The sequence below is a fragment of the Cervus elaphus genome, chromosome 5, assembly GCF_910594005.1.
Source record: "Cervus elaphus chromosome 5, mCerEla1.1, whole genome shotgun sequence".
Lineage (NCBI taxonomy): Eukaryota > Metazoa > Chordata > Mammalia > Artiodactyla > Cervidae > Cervus > Cervus elaphus.
In genome coordinates, this window is record NC_057819.1 from 99,820,631 (window position 1) to 99,840,304 (window position 19,674).

Here is a 19,674-nt window from a genome sequence, read left to right on the forward strand (position 1 = left end):
GCGCATCCCTGCGTGGGGCGCGTGGGCGGGACGGTCCCGTGGCGTCTACGCTCTCGGGTAGGCGGGGCTAGGCGCGTGGTGGCCCCGCCGGCGCTGTTCGCCGGGTGTGACGCACTAATTGTGCGCCATCGCCGCCGGTGGGCCTGGGGCTCGAGGGAGGGGAAGGAGGAGGAGGAGGGGGAGGTGGTGGAGGTGGAGGCTGAAGCAGAGCAAGAGGCGGCCGCGGCGGGGCGGCGCGGCGCGCGGCCCAGAAGCGTTGGAATCCTGAATTGAGACGGCTGCGCCTGAAGACAGCAGAAGTGGTGGGGCCGCCGCCGCCGCCGCCGGAGAGATGAGCCGGGAAGCCTGAGGCCGGAGACGCCCGCCCTCGGGCCTGTCCGCCCGGCTTCCCCGCTCTGGGTGAGGACGCCCCCTCCCCTCCCCCCAGCTCTGCCACGGCCTCTCCCATTTCTGAACCCCATTCCCACCTAACGGGGGCCCAGGAAGCCCTCGAAGGGGCTTTATAAGGCCCTTGCACGCGGAGTCTCCCGAGCTTGTAGGACCGCACCGGTGCTGGGACGCATTCTGGTCCCCAGGACGGAGCAGGAAGGGGGCTGGGCCAACCTGGCTCGGCTGAGTTCCGTCTCAGCGCGCCTTGACTCGGCTCCTTAAGCGCCATCCGGTTCTCTTTCAGTTTCCTCTAAAATCCTTCCCTTCTCATTAAATTTTATGACCTGAACCGTAGCCCTCGTATCCCCATTCCCTCCTGAGACGACCCGAGCATGCCCACACACCCCATTCATTCCTCGGTGATGGAGAACTCTCTTCTCACTCTCGTTTACGGATTCCTGGCGGAAGTTGTGTTCTCACGTATCTCTTTACCATGTCAGTATTCCCGTACTGAGCCATTTCCCTTACTAACTCTCAATTAGGATATCTCTTGTGCCAGTAGACTTGTGTTAGTGCTCAGTCGTGTCCGACTCTTTGCTACCCCATGGTAGCCCGCCAGGCTCCTCCGTCCATGGAATTCTCCAGGCAAAAGAATACTGGAGTGGGTTGCCATTTCCTTCTCCAGGAATTTCCTGACTGAGGAATGGAACCTAGGTCTTCTGCGTTGAAGGCGGATTCTTTACCGTCACCTACCAGGGAAGCCCCTGGTGGTATTCAAGTAGAGAAGTGGAGCCTGAAAATACTAGGCTTGACGTGGGGATCTGAGAAATAAGAACCCTGAGGCCTGCTGCTTAGCCATTCTTCCTTGCCTCTAGCTGGGCAGGAGAGAGATGGTGGCACAGACTATAAAAGGGCAGCTTGTGGACCATGTTAACTATAAGGAAGATCTGAAGTTAGGAATGGGCAGAGGAGGGGGTGGGGAGGGCTAAGATCCTGGGAGAGCAGGAGTCTCTTGCGGTGTTAAGAGCTGGGTCTAAGGAACGGGAGTCCTGGTTTAGAAAAGCCAGTCATGTCTGCTTGAAATCTGTCTTTTCCATAGTTTGTGTCTAATTGCAGAAGATGCATGCTGAGAAAGAGAGGTGGGATCTGGGGTGTAGGATGTTTGGATTCTGACACTCCAACTTTTGTTTTCCAGGCTATTAGAAGATGAAAGAGACTATACAAGGGACCGGGTCTTGGGGGCCTGAGCCTCCTGGACCCGGCATAGCCCCAGCTTTTTCAAGTCCCAGGCGGGAGCGTCTTCGTTGGCCCCCACCCCCCAAACCCCGACTCAAATCAGGTGGAGGGTTTGGGCCAGACCCTGGGTCAGGGACCACAGTGCCAACCAGACGCCTCCCTGTCCCTCGGCCCTCTTTTGATGCCTCAGCTAGTGAAGAGGAGGAGGAAGAAGAGGACGACGAAGATGAAGATGAGGAGGAGGAAGTGGCAGCTTGGAGGCTGCCCCCAAGATGGGGTCAGCTGGGAGCTTCCCAGAGGCCGCGCCCTCCCCGCCCTACTCATCGGAAAACCTGTTCACAGCGCCGTCGCAGAGCTATGAGAGCCTTCCGGATGCTGCTCTACTCAAAAAGCACCTCGCTGACATTCCACTGGAAGCTTTGGGGGCGCCACCGGGGCCGGCGGCGGAACCTCCCACACCCCAAGAACCATCTTTCACCCCGGGAAGGGGCCGTGACACCACAGGTGCCATCCCCTTGCTGTCGTTTTGACTCCCCCCGGGGACCACCTCCACCCCGGCTGGGTCTGTTAGGTGCTCTCATGGCTGAGGATGGGGTGAGAGGATCTCCACCAGTGCCCTCTGGGGCCCCCATGGAGGAAGATGGATTAAGGTGGACTCCAAAGTCTCCTCTGGGCCCTGACTCCGGTAAGGTGGGAATGGGGCAGAGGAGAGGGTGGAGAGGGCTAAGATCCTGGGAGATCAGGAGTCTCTTGCTGTGATAAGAGCTGGGTCTAAGGAAAGTAGGAGGGCAGAGAGAGAGGTTGCAGAACAGTTGTGCAATGTTTTAAGCCCTACTCCGAGCAGGAACTAAGTCTGGGAAGAGAGTCAAGGCCGGGAAACAGGATTCCTAAGTAGGTGCCCTGTGCATAGATGAGAGAGGGAATCATGGTTTAGAAAAGCCAGTCGTGTCTGCTTGAACTCTGTCTTCATTTGGCCTCTGAGGGTAAGTGCCCCATGCATGTACATCTCATTCTTAGATGGTGGGATGGATCTCTCTGGGTAGAGGAGTACATCACCTGGACAGCTGTGTGTGACATTCTCACTCAGAATGTTTCTCTTTTGGAGAACTCCAACTAAACAACATCAGGCTCTGTCTTTATTAATTATTTGCATATTTATTGAGTCTTTGCTGTATGCCAGGTACTATGCTACCGTGCTAGGCATTATGAGAAATATCTTTGAACTTCACATCTCTCTGAATCCTAGTGTTTTCTTGCTTTCCTCCTGTTTTTGAGTACAGGCATACCTCATTTCATTGCGCTTCACTTTATTGTACTCCGGAGACATTGCATTTTTTACAAATTGAAGGTCTGTGGCAACACTGAGTAGAGCAAGTCTTATCAGTGCCATTTTTCCAACAGTATTTGCTCAGTAGCATGTCTGTGTCACGTTTTGGTAATTCTTGAAATGTTTCATTGCCTCCACCCCTGAGAAGGTTACTGCTCACTGAAGGCTCAGATGATAGCATTTTTAGCAATGAAGTTTTTTTTTAATATTTTTGTTTTATTGGAATATAGTTGATTTACAGTGTGGTGTTAGTTTCAGGTGCACAGCAAAGTGATTCTGTTATAAATATATTCATTCTTCTTTAGATTCTTATGCAGGTTATCACAGAATATTGAGTATAGAGTACCCTGTGCTATATATACTAAGTCCTATATTATATATAGTACTGTGTATATGTTTATCCCAAGCTCCTGATTTATCCTTTGCTTCCACATTTCTCCTTTGGTAACTATAAGTTTGTTTTCAGTATTTCTATAAATTGGTTTCTGATTTGTAAATAAGTTCATTTTATCTTTTTTTTAAAAATCAGGTTCCACGTACGAGTGATAGCTTTTTGTTTCTCTCTGACTTCACTTAGTATGATAATCTCTAGGTCCATCCATGTTGCTGCAAATGGCAGTTTTTTCATTCTTTATTTTATGGCTGAGTAATATACCAGTGTTTATATGGGCCACGTCTTTATCCATTCATCCGTTGATGAACGTTTAGGTTGTTTCCATGTCTTGGCTGTAAATAGTCTTGGCTGTAAATAGTGCTGCAGTGAACATCAGGGTGCAGGTATCTTCAGATAAGGGTTTTCTCCAGATGTATGCCCAGGAGTGGGATTGCTGGGTCATCCAGTAGTTCCTGTTTTTAGTTAAGGAGCCTCCACACTGTTCTCTGTAGTGAGAATCACCTTACATTCCTACCAACAGTGTAGGAGGGTTCCCTTTTCTCCACACCCTCTCCAACATTGTTTCTAGACTTTTTTCTTTTTAAGAAGACAGAGGTGGTTTGTTTATTTTTTGACTCTGCTGGGTCTTTGTTGCTGTGCATGGGCTTTCTCTAGTCGTCGAGAGTTGGGGGCTCTTCTTTGTTGTGGTGGCTTCTCTTGTTGCAGAGCACAGGGTCTAGACACACGGGCTTAGTTGCTCTATGTCATGTGGACTCTTCTCTGACCAGGGGTCACATTGGCAGGTGGGTTCTTACCCACTGTACTACCCGGGGAGTCCTTGTTTGTAGACTTTTTGATGGTGGCCATTCTGACCAGTGTGAGGTGATACCTCATTGTAGTTTTGATGTGCATTTTTCTGATGATTAGTGACGTTGAGCATCTTTTCATGTGTAATAAAGTATTTTTAAAATAGCTTTTTAGATATAATGTTGCACACTTAATAAATTATATTATAGTAAAGGTAAGTTTTATATGCACCAGGAAACCCCAAAATTTGTGTGACTCAGTTTATTACAATATTTGCTTTATTGTAGTGGTCTGGAAGCAAACCCGCAATATCTCTGAGGTATGCCTGTAATAACTCTTCCTCTTTGTCGCTTATAACCTCTTGGACATAATTATCTCATGCTTTAGGGTTTTCATTCTTTAGTGTTTGTACCGGTAGATTTTGTTTCAGTTCCTCCTTCTCGTGATCTTATAATTTGCGTGCCTCATTTAATCTTCCCATTGGTCTTTGATCTGAGTGAGTTTCTTGCCTCCATCCTGTTTCCCCTGCGTTGCAGGTCTCCTCTCTTGTACTCTGCCCAATGGCTTTGGGGGACCACCAGGGCCAGAAGGAGAGCGAAGTCTGGCACCCCCTGATGCCAGCATCCTCATCAGCAACGTGTGCAGCATCGGGGACCACGTGGCCCAGGAGCTTTTTCAGGGCTCAGATGTGGGCACTGCAGAAGAGGCCGAGCGGCCTGGGGAGAAAGCTGGCCAGCACAGCCCTCTGCGGGAGGAGCATGTCACCTGTGTGCAGAGTAAGGAGCCCTCCAGGATGTTGTCTTTCCCCTCAGCTGACTGTGAGATCGGAGTCTGGAGTCTCACTTTTCTCTCCTCCCTCCACTCAGGCATCTTGGATGAATTCCTTCAGACTTATGGCAGCCTCATCCCCCTCAGCACTGATGAGGTAGTGGAGAAACTAGAGGACATTTTCCAGCAGGAATTTTCTGCACCTTCCAGGTAAGGCATGAAAGAGATGCTCTTTGGAAGAGGGCTGGGACCTGAGAGATGGGGAGAGAATGCTGCTGCCTTTTCTCCCATAGGGATGTAGTCGGGGAGGAGGAGGAAGCTAGAACTGAAGGGGAGGAATCTGCAGACAAGGTGCCAAGCCCCTGTGAGCCACCCGGGAGGGCCTTTACCTGGGACCCTGAAATACGTGGACCTAAGTATTCCTGTGCTTCTTACAGGGGAGTGTGCCTTTAGCAAGTCCTCAAAAGGACCCATGACCCAAAGAAAAAGTTTTAGATTCTTATTCTAGGCAGTAGAAGGTACTTCTGTATGCCCAAGCTACCGCCCCCACCCCAATCTCTTGCATGACTCGACCCTTGGCCTACCCAGGAAGGGCCTGGTGCTGCAGTTGATCCAGTCATACCAACGGATGCCAGGCAATGCCATGGTGAGGGGCTTCCGAGTCACCTATAAGCGGCATGTGCTGACCATGGATGACCTGGGGACTTTGTATGGACAGAACTGGCTCAATGACCAGGTGAGGGGGCGTGGAGAAACAGGCCCAAGAGGGGGTTTGGGGAATAATGTGTTTGGGGCCCTCTCTGTGGGGAAGCCCTGTACCCATGCCACACCCTCCATGGCAAGTGGCCTCCCATCTTCTCCTCAGGTGATGAACATGTACGGAGACCTGGTCATGGATACAGTCCCTGAAAAGGTAGGCCTAACCAGATACTTCAGTCCCTGGGAAAACTTCTGAAGTTTTAAGCAGCTTTTTCAGTCCCTTTCATGTCTTCTATTTTACATAAAGAGGGTCCTTCTTTCTGGGGAGAGGCAGTAGAAAGTAATTTGTTAAATTCAAATTTGTAATCTTGGTACTGAACTTTTCAGTTCTAGTCCTTTCCCCTAATCTGTAGTGTTTTCCCCCAATGGCTAACCGCACAAATCAGGGTGGGAAGTTATAAGATGAGGTTGAAAACGGTTTGTGCTTTTTATCCTTAGTAAGTTGGACTGGAGTTTGTGGAAACCAGTCCGAGCTGTGATGAAATGGAATGGGCGGGGGAGAGGACACGTGGCGGGAGGGCCTGTGGTCTGTTGAGTCCACCTGGCTCCTTTGTATCATTGGCACAGGTGCATTTCTTCAACAGTTTCTTCTATGATAAACTCCGTACCAAAGGTTATGATGGGGTGAAAAGGTGGACCAAAAACGTGAGTTATGAATTCACATCTTATGTAACACCTTGCCTCTAAAGAGTTGTGTTTCCTGTGAATCCTTTCCCCAATTCTGTTCATTCAGACTTTCAAGTATTTATTAAATGTCTTTTGTGTGCCAGGTACTATTCTGGGCATTAAGGATACAGTATTAAATAAGGAAAACTTACTACCTTTTGGGGGTGAGAATCAATAAGCCAGTTAAAGTACAGCTAGTGATAATTTGCTGTAAACAAAACAGTACTGTGGTAGCATGGGGCTGGATACTTTAGATAGGAAGGCTTCTCTTAGCTGATACTTGAGTGAGGAGGAGCCAGCCCTGTGCACATCTGGGCAAGGGTATACTAAGCAAAGGGAACCCCGGGAACATGGGACACAGAGCGAGAAAGAACATTTGAGGATCAGAGGGCCCGTGTGGCTGCCTGTGTGATTGGAGCAGAGTGAGCAAAGGAAAAACCATAGAAAATGTGGTCAGAGAGTAGATCATGTGAGGCATGGAGGGCAGGTCAACCAGGGTAGATTTTATTCTTTGTGTTCTAAGAAGCCATTGAAGAGTTTCAAGCAATCTGGGAAGTGATTCATGTTTTAAACTCCTATTTCGCTGATAGAGGGAAAGGGGGCAAGAGTGGAAGCAGGCAGACTAAACAGAGTAGCTGAGAAGTCCTGATGAGAAACTTGGACCAGAGTGGTCAATGTGGAAATATTGATAGAAGTAGTTTTATTTAGGGTAGCTCTTGTAGGTAGAACCAATAGGACTTTCTGATGAATTGGACATGAGAGATGAGGAAAAGATAGCAATCAAGGATGATGCCTAGGTTTTTGGCCTAAGTTACTGGGGAAAATAATTAAGGCGGAGGGCAGCAGGTCTGGTGGGGTGGGAAAGTTTTTTTCTCCATTCCGATTAGTTTACCTGTCCTCCGATTCAAAGGCCAGGAAATTTCTACAGTGAGATAGGGCCACTGCCTCCAGCATTTCTTAATTCCTGTCTCCCTGTAGAGGTGGGGTGACTCCTCAGAAAGAACAGGCTTTCTATATGCCTGCGTTTAAATCCCGCCTCTGTCATCTCTTACTTCTCTCACCTTGAGCAGGTTGCTTTACTTTTCCAAGCCAGTTTCCTCATGAGAACTTTGTTTCAGAATTGTTGTGTTAACTGATTGAGCATCTGTTAGGTGCCGTGCATTGTTCTTAGTGTATTATGGATATCATTGTTCTTAGTGTATTATGGATATTAACTAGTTTAATCTGTGTAACAAACAGGTGAGGGTAGATACTGTTATTTTCAGTCTTACAGAAAAAGGAATTGAGGTACAGAGTTACTAAGTAACTTGCTTGGGTCATAAGCTAGTACATGGAGGAGCTGAGTTTGAACCCTGAGAGTCTGGCTCCAGGATCCTGAGCCTACTAAGCACTTGTATCTTTAATGTGTAAAAAGTACCTGGGCTATCCTGGGCCCGCCAGTGTTTGTTCTGTACCACCTCCTCTGTCCTGCTTTCCTCAAGCCCAAGAATCCAGATATCCAGATGCTGGGCCTTGCCTCACAGTCCAGGGGCTGGGTGTTGAGTTCTTCCACTTAGCTCCTTGCCTGCTCCTCCTTTAGAACCCTCGTAGCAATTAGCAGGATTCCTATGCTGTCTTACCTGATCTCCAGCCCTGCCTCCTTAGGTGGACATCTTCAATAAAGAGCTCCTGCTAATCCCCATCCACCTGGAGGTGCATTGGTCCCTCATCTCTGTTGACGTGAGGCGGCGCACCATCACCTATTTTGATTCGCAGCGCACCCTGAACCGCCGCTGCCCTAAGGTTTGAGAGGAAAGGGAAAGATGGGCAGAATGTGGGGAGATCATCTAGTGGCAAGGCATTTCAGGCAGAAGGTTGGGTTTTGGGTCTCTGATGAGCAACCTGGGCTTGGTGCCTGTGACCAGCACAGCTTGGGTTCAGTTGGGAAATGTAGAGGTTCACTTCCTCCTTTCCTCCATCTACATAGCATATTGCCAAGTATCTGCAGGCAGAGGCAGTGAAGAAAGACCGGCTGGATTTCCACCAGGGCTGGAAAGGTTACTTCAAAATGGTAAGTTCCTAGAGGAGATTTAAGCAGGGTTAGGGCTGGTGGGGGGTGTGGTAAGAGGCAGAAGTTGAATCTATACCTGTAGGGTCTCCAGGAGAAGGGCTTACCTTCTTTTTATTCTCCAGAATGTGGCCAGGCAGAATAATGACAGTGACTGTGGCGCCTTTGTGTTGCAGGTAAGCAGATAGTAGGTGGGTTAAAGAGTTGGGAGGGAGGGGGAAGCTGTTTGGCCTCCCTCATTTGACTTAAAACCACTTACCTAGTGGGAGTAACCCTACGTGTTAGAATGCAGAAACCCTGATTTCATTGGTCCTCTCTTGGCTTCTCCATACTGTGTTGGGACTGGTTCCTTGGGCTCTGGCCCTGATATAGCTGCCTCTGATCCTCACAATGCAAAGTGTTTTCTGTTAACACTTGATATTTTGTGTACCAAATAGGAATCTTTGCTTTACAGTCAGACTTTTTTTGAACCCCAGCGTATGGGACCTTGGTTTTGTTTGTGAAATGGGAATATTCTTGGAAAGATCCAGTGAGAGGTGTATCAAAAGAAATATGTAGCACAGGTCCTGATTGGGGGAGGGGGCGGGTGTGCTCAGTAGGTGGTTCTCATGGCCTGCTTTGTTAACCCCAGTATTGCAAGCACCTGGCCCTGTCTCAGCCATTCAGCTTCACTCAGCAGGACATGCCCAAACTTCGTCGGCAGATCTACAAGGAGCTGTGTCACTGCAAACTCACTGTGTGAGCCTCGTATCCCAGGCCTCAAGCCCATTCGTTAATGGGCAGGGGAACATGGGAGACTCTTCCCAAGAAACTCAAGTTCCTTTTGTCTTTAGCCTTTTTCCACCCAGTTCCCTTTGGTTTTTCATATTTAAATGTTTTGATTTCTGTATTTTTTTTCCCTTTGAGAGAATACTTGTTGATATCTGATGTTCAAGGGGTGGCCATGGAAAATCCCCTATTTCCCGCTGTCTGCAAGGGAGTATGGCCTTGTGGCCTGGGTGGGGCAGTCATCTCCCTTCCATGTGCAGGGCGGGGGTGGGGGGCAGAAAAATCTAGGGGTGGTGGGCGGGCAATGGGATTACTGCCTGCCAAATCGTCAAACATTTTTTATATATATATATAAATGCCACGGTCCTCCTCTGTCAATAAAGGATCCTTTGGAGATACATAGTGGTGGTCTTCCTTAAGGGGCCTCAACCTAGTGGATATGCTCTCAGGCTTTCCTCCAGCCAGTGCTGTTAGCTTCCCCTTATGGTATTTAAGACTGCTGGGGCGAGCTTTCCATGCGTGGCTCGGACAGCACCACCACCATGCCGTCAACAAAAAGAATCCCCCAGTGGGGGACGCCAGGCTGGAAGTACATAGGGTTGGTAAGCCTCAAAAATAAGGGAGAGCTTGAGAGGTGCTAAAGTTGGGGAAACAGCACACTTAAGGGGGCCGGCAGTATTTATGACAGCAACCCCAGATGCTAGTAAACTCATAAATCAGTTACTCCATCCCTTCTTCCAGCCCAGGAACCCTCCTAGCCGCTGGTGGATGGTTCTTGATTCCATTATCTCTGCACATTCGGGGTTTGGTGTCTGACTTATCGTTGGTGCATGAAAGAACAAAATTAAACGTAGGTCCAGTGGAGACCTGGCGTAGAGATCGACGAAAGTGGTAGTCCCGGGAGCCCGGAAGTCCCTGGAGGCTGAAACCTCGCCCCCCCCTTGCCTGATAGGGCGCGCTAGGCCACATGACCAGGGCACTCTCGCCTCCGCACGTGTAGGGGTGCAGGGCCCCAAGATGGCTGCCAGGCCTCGAGGCCTGACTCCCGTATGTCACTTCCGTACCGGCAAGAAAGGCGGGTCCTTTAGCCAATGAGGTTGCGGGGCGGGTCTTCACCTTGATAGGCGCTCAAGTTATCGAATGGTGGCTGCGTGCCTGGGCGCCTACGAATTGACGTCACGCCGGGTTGCTGAGAGGCGGCAGGCGGGGCCGAGGCGGTCAAGCCAATGCGATGGCTGGGGCGGGGTCGGGTGCTCTATAAGTTGTCGATAGGCGGGCACTCCGCCCTAGTTTCTAAGGATCATGTCTGCGAGTCAGGATTCTCGGTAAGAAAGATATTTGCAAGAGGTTGTGGCTACTTACCTTGCTACCCCTTTTGAAGACTCCAGTGGGGGGAGCTGAGGCCCCCCAGCCCTAGGCCCCCCAGGGTTGAGGGGAGACTCAACACGGGAGGATCCGTCGCGTGGGGCGGGCGCGGGGGGGTGAGGGGCGGGTCCACGACCGACGTTGCCGCCAGGCCCTGGGAGAGGCCGAGGACAGCTCGGCTTTCGGGACCTAGCGCGCGAGGTTAGTGAGGGACCTTCGACCGACGCGGTGGGCGAAGCCCCGTCACTGAGTCGGGCGGCGAGGTCGCGACTTTTAGTGGGGAAAGATAGAGGCGGGTTTGCGTGGTCCGAAGCCGCCGGTCCGATTGCTGCTGGAGGGAGGGCTCGCGCGCTCGGGGTTCCGAAGGATTCTGACGGTACCACTCGCCGAAGGTGGGGGTCCCTGGGTCTATAAATCCAGTCGCTTAGTCGCGTGAAGCTATGGGTCGGGGGAGAAGAAGCCGGCCGTTCAGTGTGCTGGTTTTCTTGACGGCCAGGACCGAGCCTAACCCCGAGGAGCGGCCGCGTGAGGCACCGGGAGCCCACCCGGCGCCGGGCGGGCGGGTCCGTTTTGCCGCACAAGTCGGGCAATTGGCAAACTGCGGATGGGCAGGTCCACTTTCCTTCAGGGGTGAGCGGCCTGAGGTATGGGAGGGCGACGCCATTTCGCGACGGGGGCGGGCGGGATGTGGATTGTTCCCTGTAGTGGGGGTGGGGGGCCGTCGCCGGGTGGTCGAGGGAGCAAGCACATGGCTGCTCGAGGCGTTCCCCTCCCCCAGGCCGCTTCGCTGCTAAGTGTTGTGCAATCTGCCCCTTTGCTAGCTCGGCTGGGGCTCATTGTGCGTGAGGCCGCCACCGCCCGCGGCCTCCCACATCCGGGCATTGCGAGGGGGGGAGATGGGCTCGAGGAGTGGGGGAGGTGCGGGCGGTGTGACGTGGGGGGAAGGGGATGTCCTACCCCGGCGTCTGGGAGGTGGAGGGCGGGATTTCCGGCAGGCAGGGGCCACGGTGGGAGGTGCACGCGCTTGGGCTTGGAGCGCCGGGCCCGGGACACGTGGGCCGGGAGGCAAGCACCACCTCCGCGCCCCTTAAGCGCAGCGCAGTTCCTTCCAGCCTTTGGGTCTTCACGGAGCGTTACTCCATCGTGTCGGGGGTGGCTTGGCCTGAGCCGCTCCCGGGATGGGGCAAAGGCTTGACTCAGTTGTAAAATGACTTGCGTCTTACGGGAACTCTCGTGAGGGTTGGAATAGGGAGTGAAGGCTGATGGCATCATGCAAAGCCGGTTGCTGGTAGGAAGAGATTGCCTGTCAGGATTTCTACATACTCATGTTTTTAAACCAACAGATCCAGAGACAATGGCCCCGATGGGATGGAACCCGAAGGCGTCATCGAGGTGAGGCTGGATCCCTCCCACCCTTATCTTTCAGCTCTGGGAAAGGGAGTGCTGGTAGCATTACTTCGATTTTGCAGTGGGGATTTAATAAATAAAACCAGAACCCAGGATTCATCTGTGCTATTTAGCTTAAAACCCCCAGATAGGTAGGTAGGTAATTTTAGTGTCTTTATGGTAATAACGTTTGAAACATGTCATCCAAATTCTGTTCTTCCTTGTATTAACAGCCAGCTTCACTGTTTACAGGTGGGCTGACCTCCTAGGGTGGTTTCCCAGGCTGAGTAGAACCAACCAGCTGGCTTCCGTGGGTTGAAGAGAGATTGTGGGTTCTGAAGTTTTGGTGCAGGTACAGGGGCCTGTTTGCTCTTACACAGAAGCACAACCCCATTTCTGCTGATTGTTTTGCTTTCTGCAGAGTAACTGGAATGAGATTGTCGACAGCTTTGATGACATGAACCTCTCAGAGTCACTCCTCCGTGGCATATATGCCTATGGTTTTGAGAAGCCCTCTGCCATCCAGCAGCGAGCCATTCTTCCTTGTATCAAGGGTAAGATCCCTCTGCCCTAGAACAAGTTCTGAACTGTCCCTGACCTGGGTAGAGTGGCACCTGGTTGGTGGTGGCTGTCTCATATCAGTGAGGGACAAAACAACTCCTTGTTTATCCCAGCTTGGCTTTTGCTCTGTGCCCATGCCTGGTTCATGCCCTGGACACATGGATTGACTGCTGGTTTAATCTCTGAGGTAGTGTTTTGGCCATATCTTGTTGGCTTTTTACAGCTATATTGCTAGACTAATTTTGTTGCAGTACTAAATGACTGAAACTTGGCCCAGTTTTCAGTTCTGTTCCTGTTTGGGTACTACGTTGTCAAAAAGTCTGAGGCACTTATTGCTGAGCACATAACATCTTTGTTGGTTGCTGCTTTGATCTCATTCAGCAGGGCTTTTGAATGTCCCATGATTCCAAAGAATGCTTTCTACCATGTCAAATTTCTGTCCCAATTTGTGTTTAGGTTATGATGTGATTGCTCAAGCCCAATCTGGGACTGGGAAAACAGCCACTTTTGCCATATCAATTCTGCAACAGATTGAATTAGATCTAAAGGCCACCCAGGCCTTGGTCCTGGCACCCACTAGAGAGTTGGCCCAGCAGGTGAGTTTACCTTCCTTCCCCTGAAGGACTCATTTAGAAATGATCAGCAGAAACCAGATGTATGTACCCTAACCACCACTGTTTTTAGAACTGAAGTAAGGGGAAAACAGGTGATGTGAAGTCGGTTGATGACTTCCAGGTCTCAAGACTTATTAGGTTAATTATAAGCTTTTTCTAACCAAACACTATAAGCATCCCTTACTCCACCCATTTCCTGAGTCAGATGAAAAGGCTGCTGGGTGGAGCCTAGCTGGCTGGGCAAGTTTGGCCATTTTATGAACAAAACTCCCTGGCAATGGGCAAAGAGGCACCTGATTGGTGGTGTTGCTCTTATATCAGTCAGGGGCAAAGCAGATGTCTAGTCCTTTGTTCATCCTAGCTTGATGCCTGGATTGGTGGCCAGAGCTATTTCATGCCTGGGGCACATAAAATACAGGGCTGTTTTCTTTAGTCTTGAAAAGGAAAATATCAGAAACCCATGTCTCATAAGTTGACTGTTAATCTGGTTTAAGGGAATGTATTCTTGTAATGTTCTATGAAGGTGTCATGGTCATTCTGTGCCTAACTTCTGAACAAAGATAATGTAAGCAAGAAGTTATGTAGAGCTCTCCTCTGGGGCCTTAGGGTCTAGAATACGATTCGAGAGTGAAGATCTAACATAGGTCCTATGACAGGACTACAAGAGGATACAATAGTGACCGTACAGAAATTATTTCAGGGCTATTTTTGTGAATCTGTGTACATTCAGGAGCCATCCTGAGTTCAAATTCTGAGTCTCCCTTTTATCAGCAGAGATCTTAATCTTACATGGTATGTTTATTGGTTTCTTGCTTGAGGGGTTAGCTTAATAGTAGTGTTTAAAATGGGGCCTGGCAGTTGGAGCTAATATACAGGCACTGTTCTTATTCTGATTCAGATACAGAAGGTAGTTATGGCCTTAGGAGATTACATGGGTGCCTCGTGCCATGCCTGCATTGGGGGTACCAATGTACGTGCTGAGGTGCAGAAGCTGCAGATGGAAGCCCCTCATATCATCGTGGGTACCCCAGGCCGTGTGTTCGACATGCTTAACCGGAGATACTTGTGTGAGTGCATCAGATTTCTAGTTCTCTGGGTCACTTCCCTATGCATGCTTTTTTCCAGTTTCTTAATTTGGTTATAATTTCATTCCCAATGATATACTCTGAAAGAGCTGCTCTGTGATGAACCCCATGCGTGTCATCTGAGCCTGGCTTCCCTGTCATCTCAGCCCAGGTAGTGTTCTACTTCCCAAGGCTGTTGTCTGGCCTGGAAAGGGGATCCCAGGCAAAGGATCAACTTTGTATTCTGAGAGCAGACGGCCTATCCTCTGTTCTTTATCAGGATAGTTAGGTTTATTTCAGATTTTTTAATAGTTACCTGTTGGTGTTTCCTTTTTCTTGCAGCTCCCAAATACATCAAGATGTTTGTACTGGATGAAGCTGATGAAATGTTAAGCCGTGGATTCAAGGACCAGATATATGACATATTCCAGAAGCTCAACAGCAACACCCAGGTGAGGACAGGACATTGGGGTCGTCTTACTTGTATGACTGATAGCTTTGCATATAGGTTGTGGTGTGCCTGGGGGTGATGATAGAAGAGCACTTATCAACTGCCAGGGAAACCATGGAATTCTGGAATATTCCCTACCCTGAAGCTGCTTTTCTTTTTCATTAGGTGGTTTTGCTGTCAGCTACAATGCCTTCTGATGTGCTTGAGGTGACCAAGAAGTTCATGAGGGACCCAATTAGAATTCTTGTCAAGAAGGAAGAGTTGACGCTGGAGGGTATCCGTCAATTCTACATCAATGTGGAACGAGAGGTGGGGCCCAGTGCAGGAGGCGGACCTGGTGGTGAGTTGTTGGGTATAGCCCCTGACTGATCTCCTCCCCACCCCCACCCCCCCCCAGGAGTGGAAGCTGGACACACTGTGCGACTTGTATGAAACCCTGACCATTACCCAGGCAGTCATCTTCATCAACACCCGGAGGAAGGTGGACTGGCTCACCGAGAAGATGCATGCCCGAGACTTCACAGTCTCTGCCATGGTGAGGTTCCTCTACCTTGTTTACCAGTAGAGTAAAACATGTCAGAGTATTACTTACAGCCAGTTCTCTCAGAAGCAACAGACCTACCCTTAACACCATTTCATTTCCTGTTTAGCACGGAGACATGGACCAAAAAGAACGAGACGTTATCATGAGGGAGTTCCGCTCTGGCTCTAGCAGAGTATTGATTACCACTGACCTACTGGTGAGTAGAAGGGCATTGGACAAGACTGGAAGGAAGAGAAGAGAATCCAAGGTGATTCCCTCTTCCAAGGGGCCTACTAGTGCCCCTCTTCAGGAAAGTAGCAACTTGGAATAAAATCTGGCACGCCTCAGGTGTCTGAGGAAAGGGGGTGTTCATTTCCTTTGCCTGCCTTTGGCTGCCTACATGTATGCTTAATCCTGGATAGGCTTGTGCTTTCTCATTCGCATACTGAAACTGCCTTCTTTCTTTACATAGGCCAGAGGCATTGATGTACAGCAAGTTTCCTTAGTCATCAACTATGACCTCCCCACCAATAGGGAAAACTATATCCACAGGTAAATGAAAATCTGGTCTTGTTAACCAACCCAGTCCAACTCCCTCTTGCCCAATCCTCCCTACAGAGAAGCTTCTGATTTTTCTATTTTCCTTTATCCTCACTTGTTCCAGAATCGGTCGTGGTGGACGTTTTGGCCGTAAGGGTGTGGCTATTAACATGGTGACAGAAGAAGACAAGAGGACTCTTCGAGACATCGAGACCTTCTACAACACCTCCATTGAGGAAATGCCCCTCAATGTTGCTGACCTCATCTGAGGGGGGCTGTTGTGCTACCTAGCACCAGCCAGGGATAAAACCTTGGAGGGGGCTGAGGAGCAGCAGGAGGGGGGAGGGAAGGGAGCCAAGGGATGGACATCTTGTCATTTTTTTCTTTTTTTTTTCTTTGACTCTTTGAATAAATGTCACTTTTTGAGGCAAAAGAAGGAACCGTGAACATTTTAGACACCCTTTTCTTTGGGGTAGGCGCCGTCTTCTTCTCCCGAAAACACTAATCCATTTCCCTAACCTAGTCAACCTCCAAACCCTAGAGGCTCTCCCACCCCAGCTGAATTCCTCTGAAAACATTCATTCAGTAGGGGCTACAATTTTGCTCCACCTCATCTGCTGGGCCAAATCTGGAGGGCGAACCCCTGAGCTAGGTAGCCCAGGGGATTGTCCCCAGGTGGGGGGAGCAGGGGAGAGAAAATGGTAGCCATTTTTACATTGTTTTGTATAGTATTTATTGATTCAGGAAACAAACACAAAATTCTGAATAAAATGACTTGGAAACTGCCTGCCTTGGCTTCTCATTTCTTCCCTCCTCTTCCCTCCCACCTGCTGTTGGATACAGTTCTACTGCCCCCACCCCCAGCTAATAGTTACTTTCTGTTGTGCTTCCTTGTTGACTGAAAATGGTTATGTTAACTAGGGGGTATGACCTTTCCATAGGGGTTGAGCAAGGACCATCATAAGCACCTCACATGTCTTGACAAAGAGGAAGTGATGGAGGGAAAAGGGAGTGTTCTGAATTTACATCCTAGTGAGCTCTCCCACAGAGGGGCTGCTGCCTCTGTAATCACTTGTTGCAACTGCCAAGCACATTTTGCTGAGAAAGACAAATCCATGAGGATCAACTTCCCCAAAACTGCATCTCACTACCCACATGATGCTGCTAGCTCCTTTGGTGACACCAGGACCAATCATTTAGTGACTAAGAGATCACGGTGGCTGGGGCTGAGGTGCCTGAGTCAGGCTGAGGGTGGGATCACCGCAGTTAACAGGAAGTCAGATTTCCCCTTTTTTCCAAGCAGAAGGCAGAGGGTACAGGGTTGGTTGAGCAGGCAGCTGGTACTAACACTGCTGGACTCTGGGTGAAGGCTGTTCTGTCATGAGGTTGGCTGTGTTCTTCTCTGGGGCCTTGCTGGGGCTACTAGCAGGTAAGGAGGAAGGGGACGGGGGAGGGAGCCCCTGGGAAGAAGCCTGCCCTGGGTTGCTAACCAGTCTTTTCCTCAAAGCCCAGGGGACAGGGAATGACTGTCCTCGTAAAAAATCTGCCACTCTGCTGCCATCTTTCACGGTGACACCTACAGCTACCGAAAGCACGTCAAGCCCTAGACCAACCAGCCACAGAACTACCAAGAGCCACAGAACCACCACTCAGAGAACCACCACCACCACGCATACAACTAACACCACAGGAACCACCAGCCGCGAGTCCCCAACAGCCACTCATAGTCCTGCTACCACCACCAGTCATCAAAATACTACAGTTCATCCAACAAGAAACAGTACTGCCACGAGTCCAGGACCCTCCACCAGATCCCCCCACCCAGAACCACCACCCTCTCCAAGTCCTAGCCCAGGCTCCAAGGAGGCAATAGGAGACTACACTTGGAATAATGGTTCCCAGCCCTGCATCCGGCTCCAAGCCCAGATTCAGATGCGAGTTCTGTACCCAACCCAGGGTGGAGGAGAGGTAAAGCTAAAAGACAGTGGAGGACATAAAGGGAAGGGGCCTGATACGATTCAGAAGGGGGTGAGGAAGAGCAGAGGAGGAGACAAATACAGACTGAAGACAAAGGGAACATGGAATGGCAGAGCTGTGTAATTTTGTCACCTCTCATCTTTTAACTTCTACAGGCCTGGGGCATCTCTGTACTGAACCCCAACAGAACCAAGGCCCAGGGGGGCTGTGAAGGTCCCCATTCCCACTTGCTCCTCTCATTCCCCTATGGACAGCTGAGTTTCGGATTCAAGCAGGTACTAACCCTCACCCCTCCCTCTCACCCTATCCCTACCAACCTCTTGCCATACTCCTTAGTCTATACCTGGATGCCACTCTCCCCTGCTGCCCTGAGTCTTCCCGGTCACCTCCCCAGGATCCACTGCAGAGCGCTGTCTACCTGAACTTTATGGCTGTGGAGTACAATGTGTCCTTCCCCCAGGCAGTGCGTGAGTAACCTTCCCTTTCTCACCACTTGCACTAGATATTTGGGTTCCTGAAGGGACCCAGGCTAGTGGGTGGAGACGTGGATATGGAGCTAACTCTTCCTCATTCTTTTAGAGTGGACATTCTCAGTTCAGAACTCATCTCTTCGAGATCTCCAAACCCCCCTGGGCCAGAGCTTCAGTTGCAGAAATGCAAGCATCATTGTTTCACCAGCTTTACACCTTGATCTGCTCTCCCTGAAGCTACAAGCTGCTCAGCTGTCCCCCTCAGGGGGCTTTGGACCAAGTAAGACCTATTTCTTCTCTCCTAGAATTTTCCTATTGCACTAAAAGCCCTCACCCAGACTTATACTCTCCCTCCTTGCACCCCCAAATCTCCTCCTCCTTTCAAGCTTGTCACAGCTAGGGTAACTGTCCTTCCTCCTCTATAAGGCTCTCCCCAGGCTCCCCTTTGTTTCCTGCTCTGAGACATCTAGGTGAGTGCCTCACCAATCTCTACTTCCCAACATCCCCTACATTCCTTCCTCCCACCTTGATCCCAACCACCACCATGACACCCACTTTACCTGTCTTTCCACCAGGTTTCTCTTGTCCCAGTGATAAGTCCATCTTGCTGCCTCTCATCATTGGCCTGATCTTACTCGGCCTCCTCACCCTGGTGCTTGTTACCTTCTGCATCGTCCGAAGACGCCCACCCTCTTACCAACCCCTCTGAGCATTTGTCTCAATACCCAGGGCACCAGGAGGTGCTCTCATTTCTCATCATTCAATTGACTCAAAAAGATAAAAGTTATCATCCTTCCCTGTCTTGATGAACAAAGAGATAATGCAGTTGGGAGGGGTGAGGGGAAAGATGTTTATTAAATATGACTGATTCCCCATCTTCCATGGGAAAATAATAAAACTTGCTCAAATCTTTATCCTTGGTTTTCCTTGTCCTTCCTCCCAGGATTAAAAACCCTTAAGTTTCTTGTCACACACCTTTTGGTACCTTCCATGGGTGGTCTAAGGGTCCTAGAAACAGCGCACCAGGAGCGATGAAAATGTCACTGTGTGGTGCAATGCCCTCATGGATTCCTCCTTCAAACTCTGGCACAGCTGTTGTCAAACTGGCCTTGCCTCCCTTGCTCCTCTTTTCCTGGGGTCTCTGACTGCTCCAGTTACCTCTCCTCCAATCCAGGGGAGCCACCCATCCCAGCAGCCTGTCAAATGCCCTGCCCTACCCACCGTGTCCGGGCTAGTGAACAGCCCAGATTAAACTCTGGCTGCATCTGGGATGCTCCTATCTCACCTGCAAAGGATTTTCATCAACCACAGAAGCAATGCCTACTCTGACTTCCATAAAATATCCTCTCTGCTTCTGGGCAACCCACAGTCCCTGGTGTGGTGCCCCCTAGTGGTGGTGGGTGGCAAACCGCGCCCCCACCCCCACAAGGATAGCCCCAGTGGGGATTCTAAAAAGGATCTCCCCGACCGCCCTAGCCTGAACGACCAGACCAAGGAGGGCTAAATTCCCCTTTACAGCTCCTCGCCCTGTGAGCACCCCCAGGGCCAATATGGGGCCCTTCCAATTGTAGGAGCCTTGTAAGGCTACAGAAAGCAGCCGCCG

At 50.2% G+C, this 19,674-nt stretch overlaps 3 protein-coding genes, 3 non-coding genes and 1 pseudogene across 7 annotated transcripts; all 7 read left to right on the plus strand.

Annotated features, from left to right (window-relative positions):
• Positions 1–143: 143 nt before the first annotated feature.
• SENP3 (SUMO specific peptidase 3) lies at positions 144–9,518 on the plus strand. The gene is made up of 11 exons (XM_043903713.1): positions 144–399; positions 1,565–2,290; positions 4,649–4,888; positions 4,979–5,090; positions 5,469–5,616; positions 5,746–5,793; positions 6,207–6,284; positions 7,950–8,087; positions 8,272–8,355; positions 8,478–8,528; positions 8,984–9,518. Exons 2-11 carry the CDS (start codon positions 1,576–1,578, stop codon positions 9,092–9,094), a joined length of 1,725 nt encoding a protein of 574 aa, XP_043759648.1. The 5' UTR covers positions 144–399; positions 1,565–1,575; the 3' UTR covers positions 9,095–9,518.
• An 889-nt stretch (positions 9,519–10,407) lies between these two features.
• On the plus strand, positions 10,408–16,409 carry EIF4A1 (eukaryotic translation initiation factor 4A1). 2 transcript variants are annotated; one of them, XM_043903718.1, is made up of 11 exons: positions 10,408–10,445; positions 11,829–11,877; positions 12,293–12,425; positions 12,889–13,028; positions 13,945–14,113; positions 14,453–14,562; positions 14,727–14,870; positions 14,959–15,096; positions 15,212–15,301; positions 15,557–15,636; positions 15,749–16,409. In XM_043903718.1, the coding sequence occupies exons 1-11, from the start codon at positions 10,423–10,425 to the stop codon at positions 15,891–15,893; spliced, it is 1,221 nt and encodes a 406-aa protein (XP_043759653.1). In that variant the 5' UTR covers positions 10,408–10,422; the 3' UTR covers positions 15,894–16,409. The 2 variants fall into 2 exon arrangements, with proteins under 2 accessions (XP_043759653.1, XP_043759652.1); XM_043903717.1 differs by lacking the exon at positions 10,408–10,445 and adding an exon at positions 11,075–11,115.
• Positions 12,460–12,594, plus strand: LOC122695915. Its single transcript, XR_006341647.1, has one exon. It is a non-coding gene; the product is annotated as a small nucleolar RNA SNORA48 (small nucleolar RNA).
• On the plus strand, positions 13,313–13,457 carry LOC122695917 (annotated as a pseudogene).
• LOC122695950 lies at positions 14,223–14,362 on the plus strand. Its single transcript, XR_006341674.1, has one exon. It is a non-coding gene; the product is annotated as a small nucleolar RNA SNORD10 (small nucleolar RNA).
• On the plus strand, positions 15,346–15,488 carry LOC122695882. Its single transcript, XR_006341619.1, has one exon. It is a non-coding gene; the product is annotated as a small nucleolar RNA SNORA67 (small nucleolar RNA).
• A 437-nt stretch (positions 16,410–16,846) lies between the features above and the next one.
• On the plus strand, positions 16,847–18,985 carry CD68 (CD68 molecule). Its single transcript, XM_043903719.1, has 6 exons — positions 16,847–17,053; positions 17,132–17,592; positions 17,757–17,876; positions 17,996–18,068; positions 18,181–18,351; positions 18,647–18,985. The coding sequence occupies exons 1-6, from the start codon at positions 17,005–17,007 to the stop codon at positions 18,778–18,780; spliced, it is 1,008 nt and encodes a 335-aa protein (XP_043759654.1). The 5' UTR covers positions 16,847–17,004; the 3' UTR covers positions 18,781–18,985.
• Positions 18,986–19,674: the final 689 nt, after the last annotated feature.